Genomic DNA, 14507 nt, shown 5'->3' on the forward strand with positions numbered 1-14507 from the left:
AAGAATGTTGCATATCGTAATTGACTTGTTTCCAGTTCTTCAGTTTCATTTTCTGCCTACATCAAAGCTCGCAACAATTGTAAAGCAGTTATTAATCATGCTAACAGCATCAGATGAAAGTTTTTTCCAAAAATTGATAAGCCTCTGGCTGAAAGAAAATTTTCTCATCATCATCATCAGCCATTTTCAATCCACTGCAGGATAAAGGCCTCTACAGCAACTTTCCAGTTCCTTCTGTTTTGAGCACTGGCATCCATTTACTACCCACAAACTCATGAATTTCATCTATCCATCTCTGCCTTTGTCTTCCAGATTTTCTTCTAGCTCCTCTTGGGTACCATTCTGTTATTTTCTTAGTCCATCTGTCATCATGTCTTTGAGCTATGTTTCCTGCCCTAGACCATTTTAGTTCTTTAGTTTTGATAAGAATGTCCTTTACTTGAGTTTGCTGCCTAATCCATGTGTTTCTCTTCTTATCTAACAGTTTGATTCCCAATATAATTCTTTCCATTCTTCGCTGTGTAGTTCTCAACTTCTCTTCCATTCTTTTTGTGAGTGCCCAAGTTTCACTTCCGTAAGTCATGGTGGGGCGTATACATTGGTTCATAATTTTACGTTTCAGACAAACTGGGATATTGCTCTTCAGTATGTGGCTATATTTCCTGAATGCTATCCATCCAAAATTTATTCTTCTCTTGACTTCCAGCCATTTATCATTATTACAGCTAATAACTTGTCCCAGATAAGTATATGACTCCACCTTTTCAATTACTCCTCCTTCAATCATTATTTCCCTTTCTGTGGCATACTTGAACATCATTACTTTTGTTTTAGCCATATTCATCTTTAGTCCAAAATCCTTACTAACTGTACATAATTGATTAAGATTTTCCTCTAATTCTTTGGGATCGTGGCTTATGACCACAATGTCATTGCAAATCGTAAATGGTTTAGGTACTCTCCGTTCACATTTACTCCTTTCTGCGACCAGTCTAATCTTCTGAAAGCTTCCTCAAGGGCAGCAGTAAACAGCTTCAGAGATATTGTATCTCCTTGTCGAACTCCTTTCTCGATTTTAAATTTCCTACTGTCTTTGTCTAGTCTAATAAAGGAGGTAGCATTCTCATATATTTTCTTCAAAATCATAATATGTGGGGTATCAATGCCTTGTCTTTCCAGTGCCCGAAACATTGCCTTATGCTGTATGGAGTCAAGTGCCTTTTCATAATCCATAACTGCCAGGCATAATGGTGTTTTATATTCATTTGCTTTCTCCATTAGCTGTGATATTACGTGAAGGTGATCCATAGTTGAGAATCCTGTCTTAAAGCCAGCTTGCTCTTTCGGTTGATTCTCATCAAGTATTCTCTCTAATCTGTTATTAATGACCCTTGTGACCAACTTGTAGATGTGGGATAACAAGCTAAGTGGTCTATAATTTCCAATTTCTGATTTATCTCCTTTCTTATGCAGCAAAACTATGATTGCATTATTCCACTGCTTAGGCGTCACACCTTTTCTAATGTACTTTGTGAAGAGGCTTGCCAGTTTTTGTGTTATGTCTCTTCCTCCCAATTTTAACAACTCTACAGTAACTTCATCTTCCCCTGGGGCTTTCTGATTCTTCATTTTCTTAAATGCATGTTCTACCTCATCAGCAAGAATATCGGGTATGTCGTATGTGTTGCTAATTTGCAATCCATCTTCCTCACTGCTGGCATCATTCCCTCGCTCCTTGTATAATTCTCTATAGTAGTCTTCTGCTATTTGAATTATGCCTTCTCTGCTGTTCATAAGTACACCATCGCTATTCTTCAGTTTCAGTATCATTTGTCTTTCTGTATTACTGCTCATGGCTGCTGATTTAAATCCTTTGTTTTCCCTTAATGCTTGTTTTACTTTTCTTGTGTTAAATCTTCTTATGTCCTCTCTGAGTCTCTTTCTAATGGCTTTGCATAACTCAGTATACTGAATTTTTTCATTGTCAGTGTTGATCTTGCTCTTCATTTTTCGCCTTTGGTTCATCATAACAAGTGTTTCTTGGCTAATTTTTTCTTCTTTGGATTTCTTTTTCCCTATAGGTTTCTTGGGCTTTATAACTTTCAGAAAGTTGTAATATTCCTCATCAATATCTTGGTCCTGAGCAGTCTGCAGAAGCTCAAACTTGTTCTTAAGTTCCAGTACATACTGCTTTTTCTCCTCTTCTGTTATCTCAAAGACCTTTGTATTATTTACTCGAGTCAGTTTTTTCCTTTCCTACACCTATATCAATTGTGCATCTTACCATTCTGTGATCACTTCCAACATTTATCTTATTCAGGACGGTAACATCATTCACAATATATCTTCTGTTAGTGAGGATGAAGTCGATTTCATTAGTTGTTAATCCATTTGGACTCTTCCATGTCCACTTTCTGTTCACTCTTTTCTTGAAAAAAGTGTTCATTACTGACAATCCTTGAGATTCTGCAAATTCCACAAGTCTTTCACCTCTTTCATTTTTTTCACCAATTCCAAAATTTTCTATAGTTGCCCTTTCTGTACTGTTTTGTCTTTTTTCCAACCTTAGCATTGAAATCCCCCATAATAATAGTGTAGTGGGTTTTCTGCTCATCTAGAAGACTCTCAATTTTGGTGTACATTCCTTCAACCTCTTCATCATCATGGCTCGATGTTGGTGCATAAATCATTATAACCTTTAGCTTGCACCTCTTAGAAATCTTGAGTCTTGACACCCTTGGTAATGTACTTTTGAATTCCAGAATGTTGTTTTTTAAATCTTTATGGACCAGAAACCCAACTCCACCTTCACTCCTTTCACTGTTTCCATTGGTGTACAGCAGATTTCCACTTGATAAACTTATAAGTGATTCATTTCTTCTTCTTGTTTCAGCAAAATCGATGATATTCCAATTCACATTTTCTAATTCCTTTTCCAGCTCTAATATCCTGTCTTCACCGATGAATGATCTTACGTTGTAACAGGCCAAGTTCAGTTTCCGTGCATGGCAGCCTGGTCGTACCCAGAGATTCTTAGCACCCTCTGCTTCCACTTTGATCCTCTCGCTGCCGTAAGAGGGGGAGTGAAAGCCGCTGGGGACTGAGGGCCATTTGTTTTGTCGTGCTATCATATGGTGGAGGATTTGGTCTTTTCCTCTTCACGCTGACCAGGCGTCTTGAAGAGAACCACTCTACATGTTCGTTTCCATCTAAGTGACGTAACAGGGCTTATCATTGAGAAGGTGTGCGTGAGTGGATTTTAGGGAGGCAGGCCAACCGGACTTCTCCTAAATCTTCTGTAATAGAAAGATATTGGATTCATCAGTGTTTTATACTGAGTGTCTGATAACACACAGGATACCTGTTCCCCTCTAAGCCCGAACCATTCTTTCCAATTTAAATTTTATGTCTCCTTGATGTGTACTAAGAAAGAATAAGGATGCCATCAGCATTTAGCTTACTCAACCCATTTAAAGCCTTAAACAATTCAGTCAGGTCTCCTTGCGGTTGCCAAGTTTCCAGATTTTGAAATTTATAGAACTCAGTCTTTCTAAATAGGAGTAACCTTTTGTTCCCATGACTAATCTTGATATTCTCTGCACCCATTCCAACAGATGCACATCCTTCCTGAAATAATGCTTCCAAACCTGTATGCAGTACTCAAGATGCAGCCTAATCTAAACAGGATAATCACATGTTTGTTTTCCTGTTGGAAAAAATCCTGTATATCATTAAGACCTAGGACAACACCCCATGAACCATCTTGCAGCCAGGCTGTACTGCTCAGAGAACTTCATGTCAGACTGTATAGTTATCCTTAGGTCCTTTTCATTGTCTGTTACCTTCAACATTGTACCACCCAATTAGTATGTTATTGTGAGATTACTGCTGCCCATATGGAATACTCAATTGCATTTATTAATATTAAATCTGAATTGCCATTTTTCAGCATCTCACCAATTTTTTCAAGCCTTATTGCAGTAGCATACACTGATTAGCATTTAGCATTAGCATTAGCATTAGTAGAGGCATTTGATGCAAGAAAGCAAGCTTATGCAGCATCAGCCAAAAAAAAAAAAAAAAAAAGTAACATAAATAAATAAAAATAACCACTTCCACTTCACCCCTCTGTTCGTTCGAAATACCTGTCCAGCTGAGCCTTAAACTTATTTAGGCTATCAACTTCCACGACAAGGGATGGAAGTCTGTTCCACCCACCAACCACCCGCTGGCTAAAGGCAAATTTCCGCACATCTATCCTACATCTGTCTTTCCTCAATTTGAATTTATGCCCTCTCAGGTGATTTTTCTGAGCTAGAGGAAGAATCCCATCAGCATTGAGCATGCTCAAACCATTCAAGGCTTTGTACACCTCTATCAGATCACCCCGCTGGTGCCTAGTTTCCAGACACTGTAATTTGCAAAACTTAAGCCTTTCTTCGTAAGAGAACCCCTTTGTCCCATTCACCAATCTAGTTGCCCTTCTCTGTACTCGTTCCAGCAGCTCTACATCCTTCCTGAAATGAGGCCTCCAGGCCTGTATACAGTACTCTAGGTGTGGCCTGACCATTACCTTATACAAGGGAATAATCACCTCCTTATCCCTGCTAGAAAAATTCCTATATATCATTGACAATACACCATGAGCTACTCTTGCAGCTCGTCTGCACTGCTCAGAGAACTTCATATCTGCCTGCACCACCACCCCCAGGTCCCTTTCATTCTCTACCACTGTCAGTGTAGTACCACAGAGTTGATACGTTGCTCTGGGGTTGCTGTTTCCCATATGTAGTACTTTACATTTGTCAATGTTAAACTTCATTTGCCACCTCGAAGCCCATCTGCTCAACCTTTCCAAATCCTGTTGCAGCAGCATAGTGTCAGTAGTGTCCTTGACAACCCTGCCAACCTTCGTATCGTCTGCAAACTTGGACATTAAGCCTGATATACCATCATCAATATCATTTATAAATACAGAAAACAATAAAGGCCCCAATACTGAACCCTGAGGGACTCCACTAATAACATTAGTCCACGATGAGCAGTGTCCATTGATTACCACTCTCTGTCTTCTCCCCCTCAACCACCCCTTTATCCATAGCAGCAACTTGCCTCCAATGCCACACTGCTCCAATTTGTGCAGCAGTCTTCCATGTGCAACAGTATCAAAAGCCTTTCTAAGATCCAAGTATATAATATCAAAGTTATTCCCTGCATCCAGTTCTTTTGTGACTGCATCATAGTATCCAATCAAGTTGGTCAGGCAAGACTTCCCCTTAACAAAACCATGCTGTGTCTGAGCTATAACTGAAGTCTTGTCTAAATGATCCTGCAGTGCTTCTTTAACCAGTGCCTCCATTAATTTTCCTGGAACAGAAGTTAAGCTCACAGGTCTATAATTACTTGTGTCAGCCTTTGATCCTCCTTTGTGAATTGGGGTCACATTTGCACATTTCCAGTCTATGGGTACCTCCCCTGAGTCCAAGGAAGCTCTCATAATTATGGCTAAGGGTTTGCTTACTTCCTTTGCTGCCTCCTTTAATATAACTGGATAGATCCCATCCACCCCGGGTGCCTTTCTTGTGTTTATCTTCAACAGTTTCTCCTCCACTTTACTCCCAGTTATTTCAAGATTCTCTAGCTTACTGCTAGAGTTGAATACACCTCTGGCATTCCCCTCGCTGAATAACTCCTCATGTGTGAATGTCGATGCAAAATATTCATTTAGTTTGTTAGCTACCCGAGCAGGGTCATCAACAGTTGACCCATCGATCTCAAGTGGACCAATCTGATTCATCCCCTTCCTTCTAGAGTTTACATAAGTAAAGAACTCTTTGCTGTTTTTCTTCGCATCCCTTGCCAAGGATCTCTCGTAATCTGCCTTCGCCTGCCTAACCTCCTTTGTAACTTGGTTACAGATCAACTTGTATCTATCATAGGCGTCCGTGTCACGTGTTAATTTGTATGTATCCCATGCATTTTTCTTCTCTGCCATATGTCTCATTAGTTCATCTGACAACCATTTAGGCCTAAACCTTGAACAATATTTCTTAGTTGGTATGTAAAGCCTAGTAGCTTCCACGATAAGTTCTTTGAATGCTTCCCATTTTGAATTTGCTGTTGGCAATATCATCAGTTGATCCCACTGTATAGAATTTAAATACTGTCTCAGTCCATTGTAGTCGCCTTTACGAAAGCAATACCCCTTCCCTTTACCCCTAATGGTAGTTACCTCTTTGAGTAACTCCCACTTCAGCACACTGTGATCACTGCCACCAAGTGGTTCATTTATCTGCAGATTCTTAATGCATGAAGAATCACTACTGATAATCAAATCAAGAGTATTACTCCCTCTATTTGCCTCCCGAACATGCTGATGTAGAAAACAATCATCCAATAAATCCACAAAAGCCTTGCTACTGTGTGAGTGACCAGCCCCCAAATTCCAGTCAATATCTGGGAAATTAAAATCCCCCATTATAAGACTCTCTGATTTACTGGCCCACTCTATTTCTCCGAACAGTTTCTTATTATACTCATCAGAGTCATTAGGCCTATAGCACACTCCTACTCTCAATTTTGATCTCCCAATGCTTATGTCACACCAAACTGACTCGACACTGCACTGTCCAGCGATGTCGACTGGCTTCACTTCCTTGGATTTTATGTGTTTTTTAACTAATAGCATAACCCCTCCTCCCTTCCTATCCTGTCTATCCTTTCTGTAGACATTTTACTCTCCAAATTCCAGTTCTGCATTTCTTATATCTGTGTGACACCACGTCTCTGAAATCCCCACAATATCTGCCTTTGATGTTTTGAGCAATACCTCAAATTCATCAAATTTATTTACTAAACTCCTAGCATTGGTGTACACACAAGTATACATGCACCTGTTCTTTTTCTTAGCTACCCTAACACAACCCATGTGTTTACTTGTACCCCAATGATTCCCAGCAGTCTCTGAAATATCCTGCATCTTATTTTCCAGGCTGCGGCTCATTCCAATAGAAGCAGTGCAAGAATCACTTTCACCTCTGCCAGTGGCTACTGTTAATCTATTAGTTCTTGTATCCCCCCAATCTAGCAGTTTTCCGACCCACCTAACATTGCCTCGATAGCATCAGCAAACATTCTTGCACCCTTTCTATTTAAGTGTATCCCATCCCTGTAGAAGCAGTCTCTCCTGTTAACAAGTACAGACCAGGCTGAAAAAAATTCTACCCCTTGAGCCCTGCACAATCTTTCCAGGGCCGAATTGATTGACAGGGCTCTCATCATATACTCCCTCCTATCGTGTCTGGGCAGAATTGCAGACACTTTCAATTTCAACCCTAATTCACGGCTTTTTTTCATCAGTGACCTGTACTTGTCAAGTAATTCCGCCGGTCTCCTACTCTTAATGTCATTAGTGCCAACGTGTACAACTATATCACCTTTTGTGCCCTTAAAAGATGATATCCGCTCTACAACGTCATCAACTTTTGCCCCTGGCAGACATACCCTGGTCCTATTCCACCTATCCTTTTTACAAAGCATGTTTCCCGTTTCCCTGACAATAGAGTCACCAACAACTACTAGTTCCTTTGGGACCAGCGCATTCTGCCTTGGGGGTTGCCGCTGTGTTCCGCGATGACCAAGTGCAAGCTCTGGCATTGGTGTGGGCAGCTGAGAGCTTGATGGGCCCCTCACTTGTAATCCTTCGAGGGCATCCACCCTATCCTTCAAGCTCTCATATAGGCCCATAACAACGCTGAGTTGTCCCTGCCAACCTTTGTATCATCAGCAAACTTAGACATTAAACTTGTCATGCCTTCATTGTTATCATTAATAATATTGAAAACAGTAAGGGACCCAACACTGAACTCCTTGGGACATTAGTCCATGAAGAACGAGGGGCTGTTAATAACTACCCTCTGCCACCAGCCACTTAACAGTTCCATTATCCATAGCAGTAATTTGCACCTAATTCCACACTGCTTTAATTTGTGCAATAGTCATTCATGTGGAAGAGAATCAAAAGACTTACTGAAATCCAAGTATATGATGACAAAATTATATTTTGGATGAGGCATATGCCTCCACAAATGACACACATACAAATAGCAAGTTTAGTAACTCTGACAGTTGCACAAAATAATCTTTGAAAGCCTAAGAGCCACAAGACTTTGAAGTTTGAAACTTGAACTGGGAGCTGCAGTTCAAGTGTCAAAAAGTTGTTGTTTTGCCATGTTCTATAGATGTTCCAAGCACAGGCTGTGGCTTTTTTTTTTAAATCCTGCAGACCTTTGAACCAGTTTCAATCTACAAACATAAGTGACTAAAAAAAAAAAAATTATTTTGTTAATCTTCTGTTGTTACGTAGTATAAAATGGCTGTTTTGCTGAAAGAAATTTTTAACGCCATTTATCTAGAGTAAAAGAGAGTTTTTATTTGATTATGCAAAATATTATTCTGCCTCATATTTAATTCAAATTTCACGCCCCTTTATGATTATTATCAACTTAAGCTGAGGATGAAGAAGAAGAAGAGGAAGTTGGAAAGCCTGCATTTTTAGGAAAACCTCTTATCAAACAGTCAGATGATGGTAGTAAGATTACCTTTGAGTGTAAACTTACTGCAGATCCCAAACCAACACTACAATGGTAAGTATAGTAAATATGTCAAATATATGTAAATGATATTAACCATCTGAAAATGACATATCATTTATGATAGATTTTTGGAGAATTTTCATAATATTGTTCTCAAAATACTATATCTTTTGTAGTTAACTTTTTTTTTTTTTTTTTAACTTCGCTAACTAAATTATCCAAGGTACAAAGTAGTCAGTAAGTCGCACGTAAGAGAAAAAAAGAAGCGAGGAGGGTTAAATAAAATTCTGGAACTTGCTGTGTAAAAAGACATTGGTTGTTGTCATAGCCATTGATGTACATCATCAGAGTTTAAACTTTCACATCATCAGATAAATGTTTGCTACTAAGCTGTTGTTTCAGTCGATCAAATAAATGAGATTGCTAGGAGAGTAGATCAGGGCTGTGGGAGAGTGAACAAGGAGTTCTCATCACAAATCCTTAATAGACAGTTTTTTGTGAATTGACTCCTTAAGTTCTTTTAGAAGTATGCAATACAATACAGTATCTTCAGTCTTTTGAAAAAATATAAGATGATGGTCCCATGCCTTCAGGGCCACTTTAAAGCCTTGTGAGCCATGGGGTCTCTCATAATCTTAATTCCACAAGATGGATCTATTGATAAATATTTGAACTTTATAAAATGTATAGGTCACAGTAAACATCGGTCTTTAACTAACTTTTTTTTAGTTGAATTATTATAAAAATAAATTGAAGGGTAATTCAATTAAACTAAATTATTAAGTTTCACTTGATCATCCTCTTTTCTCATTTTTGATTCATTGATTTTTTTTTTTTTTTTTTTTTTACCTAAAACATTTTGGTTTACCCCTTGGAGCTTTGTAGGCTAGACATTTTGCCCAATAGATAATCCATTTCTGATGCCATGGTAGTAACAGAAAACAGTTATCAACACTTTCCCTGCTGTAGCCTCCATCCTTCCTTGCTGCAGCCTAAAACCTTCCCTTGCACAGCCTTAAACTTTTTTAAGACTGTTCTTTGTTGGGAATGAACTAGGATGCTTCCAGTAAATTCTAATGGAATGTAGGTCCACACTTGCATCCTGAATCCATACATAATTGGATTTGGGTTGAAAGTGATGGACCTATGATTCACCACTGGTGGCACTCCTGCTATTTTTATGACAGTGCCATGGTTAAAAATTATGTATGTCACTGTTCATGAAAACTTAAAATATATCTTTATGCAATGGATTTCTATAATTTGAAAAAGAATTGGGGCAAGAAGATTAGTGTCCTGATTATATCGAAAAATAAATGCTATTTTCAGGTTAGTTTCTTCTATTTATTGTCATTTTGTGACTTATTTAACACTTTTGCTACCACTTATATTTTTGAGGGTCCTTTCTCTGTGCCTTTAGTGTAATAATTTATAATATTATTTTTCAAGATTTTGATCTTCAGTGAGTATTTTTAGGAATCAAATATCTTTTTCCACCCAAAAGAAAGCATTGTGTATTTGCATCACTGGAACAGGGAATGTTACTTTACTGATCACTAGCAAGATGGTTTACATTTTGTGGACTTTTTTTTTTTTTTTCCTTTTTACATCATGGCTGAATTATACAGGGCAAAAACCATGCAACACTTGGCCACTGGCCACTGACATAATATTCAAAAATTTTTACCTTTTCTTGTGAAAAAATACTAAATTTCTAGATAAAATAACTTCAACATAGGCAAAGAACATATGAAACTGTGAACCAGGTATACAGCTTTTATAGTGCTCTCTAGACAACGTGATTGACGCTAACCAAAATTCTAGCCATAATGCAAATAGCCCATGGTTCAGTCACTGTGCTGATATTAATCAGTTGTTCATTTCATGTGCCTTTTCTTTTTACAGTGCTTATTTATTAACCACAATTGGATGGACACATATTTGTATTAAGGCACAACATTTGCAGTTTGTTTTGATGCAAGTTTGCTTTCCATCACTGAATGTGTTTATTACTGACTATCCCCTTATTATTTTTCAAAAATATCCAATGGGATTAAGTAAAAATAATTAATTTATCTTCAGCAAAATATGATGCTTATTTTTCTGAATTCTGCTAATGTTGATTGGAGATTCTTTTTTAGACATTAACATATATGCATAATGTGCCTTTTGTCTTCATGCTTGTCCATTCATTAGTCTGCATGTCACTACTCAACACCCAGAAGATGATTTAAGGCTTTTTAATTTTAATGATTTTCATTAAATTTTATATTTAAGTCTTTTTAAAAAGATTTCTGAAGCTACTCCAAATATCATTAAAATCAGACCAATAGAAATGTGTCAATTATTATTTCTTTTTTTTTGTACACATGTAAAACTTGATTCCCAGTGAATGGATTTTCATGAATTATATTGAGCCTTCCAAAAAAAACTTGGCAAGCCATCCCAAATTTCATTAAAATCTGACAGTATAAATTCAACAATTATTATTTCTTTATCTGTCCATTCAAGCTTCGCTCCAGTGAATGGATTTTCATGAAATTTTATATTTTGTTCTTTTAGAGTAATTTATTGAGCCCTCTCAAATTTGATTAAAATCAGAACAATAGAAATCTGGCAGTTATAGTTATTTTTTTCATACATGTTGCATGGGCTATCCATATGCCATATATTGTAGCTGAAGCACTGAATATTATGTCTGTTGCCATCTGCTGGTTAGAGGAATGAATGGGTAATGTGCAGTGGTGAACAGAAACAAAAGTTTTCCCTAAATTATTACTGTTTACTAGTGGACCTGAAACATAATGCATGCATACGTAATGCATGCATTAACTAACCTCTTTTTTTTTTTTTTTTTTGTTAAATATACTCATAGATAGCCAGAACAGCAGTGTTACCTCATAGAAGTTACAGAAGTGGCACTTTCCCTTATTAACATTAAAATTTAACCTGTAAATAGTCACCTATGATTTTTACTCGTGTAGTTTGCCTGGATCGAAAGGATCCAAAAAACGAGATCCGAAAGGAAACTCAATAACACATTGTCATTTATCAAAGATTCTTAATGTGTTTTTTTTTTCTGCTTACTAATACTACCTGGCTTGCAAAACTAAAAATTTCCTACTAATAATCACAGTAGTTATTATTTTTTAAAATCATATTATTCATTTCATTTCACTATTTCATTATTCCTCTTTTTAATTTAATATTTGGTTTTGGAAGTTTATCAATGCAGCTTTTGGTAAAAAAAATTTTAAATTTAAATATTTGTTATTAAGTCAAATATACAGTATGACTCAGAATAAAATGCATTGACATGAATAGTGAAGAATTACTTATTTATTTCTGAATTACCTGAAGGCAAAACACGTCACTTTACAGTCTAACAAATACATGTAAATATTCACCATTATGCTCTAAGCATATTTCATATCAGCAGTGTAAGTTATCAAACATTTTCGTAATGTAGTCCTTTGAAATTGACTGGAGCACATGTCTGATGTTGTCTTTCAACTGCATAATGTCACAGGGCATTGAATTTTTGTAGCCATGTTTCCGACAGTAATCTCACAAATAGGCATGGGGGAGAGAGAGAGAGAGAGAGAGAGAGAGAGAGAGAGAGAGAGAGAGAGAGAGAGAGAGAGAGAGAGAGAGAGAGAGAGAGAAAATATTATTTGAGAAGCCGCAGCATTTCCCTAGTGGTGTGTGGGGTAGCACCATTTTATTGAAACTTCTGTGCACGGAAAGAAAGATTTCTAGCATGAAAAAATCTTTGCAGATCTTTAAAAGAGCAAAACAGTCAATTCGGCATGTCTTTCTCGATTTATTCTATATTCTCTATTATGCAGCACAGAGCGGAATGGAGAGTAAAATAAAATAACGAGTTGTAGTTAAACTAGATTCATACAGTTACCAGTAATACAAAAAGCTTTCGGGCTTTCTGTTGCCCTTCATCAGTTAACTGTTGGATTGAAAGTTGTGGGAATGTAGAACTTAAGAGCATGCAATGGCAGTCATGCACAGTGAACTGCGTGATGCAACAAGTAACTGTTGGAAGTTGAAGTCTGTGGTTGTGACGTATGGGAACATTGCCACCGTTTGTCAGTTACATGAATGGTTGCTTCAATAATAGGATGAACATGACAACCTCTGTTTCTGTTGACGGAAGTATTAAAGCATGTGATGTGCAGTGACTCCAACCAGGCAACGCGTCAGTAATGGCGGGACCGATCGACAACCATGACGTCGCGACGTGGGTCAATATCATGTCGGGTTGACCAGAAGTGCTCAGCAATGGTCGAGTGTTCTATGTCCACTAAGCAAATAACTCTTTCGTGTTCTGAAATATGTTTGCCGAGTCTTCTGCCAGTTTCCCTGATGTAGCAGCTAGTGCAGTCATGGCAAGAAATGTGGTAGATTAGTCCACTCTGTAGTAAGATGGGAACTGGTGTTTTCCCTTTGGAGATGAGGGATCGCAATTTCCTTCCTGGGAGTTGTATGCACTTTATCCCATGAGATTTCAGGACCCTAGAAACATGACGTGAAATGTTTGGGTAGTACGGGATAAAGGCGCTTGTGGCGGAGTCATTACCTTGAACGGTCCTGTCAGTCGCTACATGGTCATGTGCCTGTAGGTTGCACCTATCTAGGGTACTGGTGGGATAGCCATGTCTCTTAAGTTTTATCTTGACCCTAGCAATCTCAGTGCATCTCTCATCTGTAGAACTAGAGTGGGTCCAGGTACGAGTTAAAAAGGTCCTCACAGTGCCGAGAAGATGGTTGCGTGTGTGTGTGCTGACCAGTAGTTGGAAAATTGGCCAGCACACACTGGCTTGCGATAGACTGTTGTTCTCGGGCATGTGCCCTCATGTTGGACCAGGATGTCCAAGTATGGTAGGGTATTGTCTGACCCTAGTTCGATAGTGAATTTTATGAAAGGTGATAGAGAGTTAAGGTGGTCCAAGAGTCGGTTGCCTGAATCTCTGGGAATAACTACAAACACGTCATCCATGTAGCGACACCAAAAGGTAATGGGATGTGGTATGCTCGTAAATGCATGACCCTCCAATACTTCCATTGCAATGTTTGCCATGTCTGAACCATGACCGTGCCGTGCACCTATCGCTAAATGGAGTCATCAAACATGATTGCACCACCAGTTAAGCACAGTCTGAGAGTGGTGGAAATATCATCTGAAGTTAGTTGGGTTCTGTTGCTAAGGATCTGGTCACTATCCAAAAGTTCCTTGGCACATGGGATGGCAAGCTCAACAGGGATGGAAGTAAATAGGGGTATTACATTGAACGAGGCCATGACTTGATTATCCGAGATGGATAGGGTTTGGATCTATTCTATAAATTCACCACTGTTGGTGGTCTTGCTTACGAGGGGAGGGAAGAGCCTCAAGACAAATTTTGCCAACTCATAACTCGGTGAGCCACAACAGGAGACAATGGGTCTTTATGGTACACCTTCTTTGTGGACTTTTGGTAGCGTGTAGAATTGCAGGATCTGGCAACCAGAGGCACGGAAGTGACTACATATGGACTCGGTTATTTTCCCTTGCTGAAACTAACTGTTGATGGGCACATTTACTTTCGACTCCCACTGTTCCAAGGCTTTGATGGGTGGTACAGTTAATGGCTGGTAGACAGAAGTGTCCTCAGAAGCAACAGGGCTTTTGCCTTATAATCAATACGATTCAACACAACTGTTTAGCATCCTTTATCTGCTGGAAGGATGATGATGGAAGAATCCTGCTTCAGTGTTCTAAGGGCAGAGATCTATCGGTGATTGAGATTGGAGGAAGCAGGGCGAGCATGATGTAAAATTGCTGCAGTTTTTAGGCGAATTCCATTCAACACTTCTTCAGGGAAATGTGCTAATGACGCTTCGGCACCTAAAGCAATATCA

At 38.5% G+C, this 14507-nt stretch overlaps 1 protein-coding gene across 2 annotated transcripts in view; it reads left to right on the plus strand.

Annotated features, from left to right (window-relative positions):
* LOC150079033 (twitchin-like) overlaps positions 1–14507 on the plus strand; it is a 2795346-nt gene that overhangs the window by 304737 nt on the left and 2476102 nt on the right. For both annotated transcript variants that reach the window (XM_090382361.1, XM_090382360.1), the window contains one exon: positions 8510–8645. In XM_090382361.1, the coding sequence (XP_090238487.1) occupies positions 8510–8645 (136 nt within the window). The remainder of the gene's footprint in view (positions 1–8509; positions 8646–14507) is intronic.

Source organism: Mastigoproctus giganteus, chromosome 10, assembly GCF_048544385.1.
Source record: "Mastigoproctus giganteus isolate SK-2022 chromosome 10, ASM4854438v1, whole genome shotgun sequence".
In the NCBI taxonomy this organism is placed as follows: Eukaryota; Metazoa; Arthropoda; class Arachnida; order Uropygi; family Thelyphonidae; genus Mastigoproctus; species Mastigoproctus giganteus.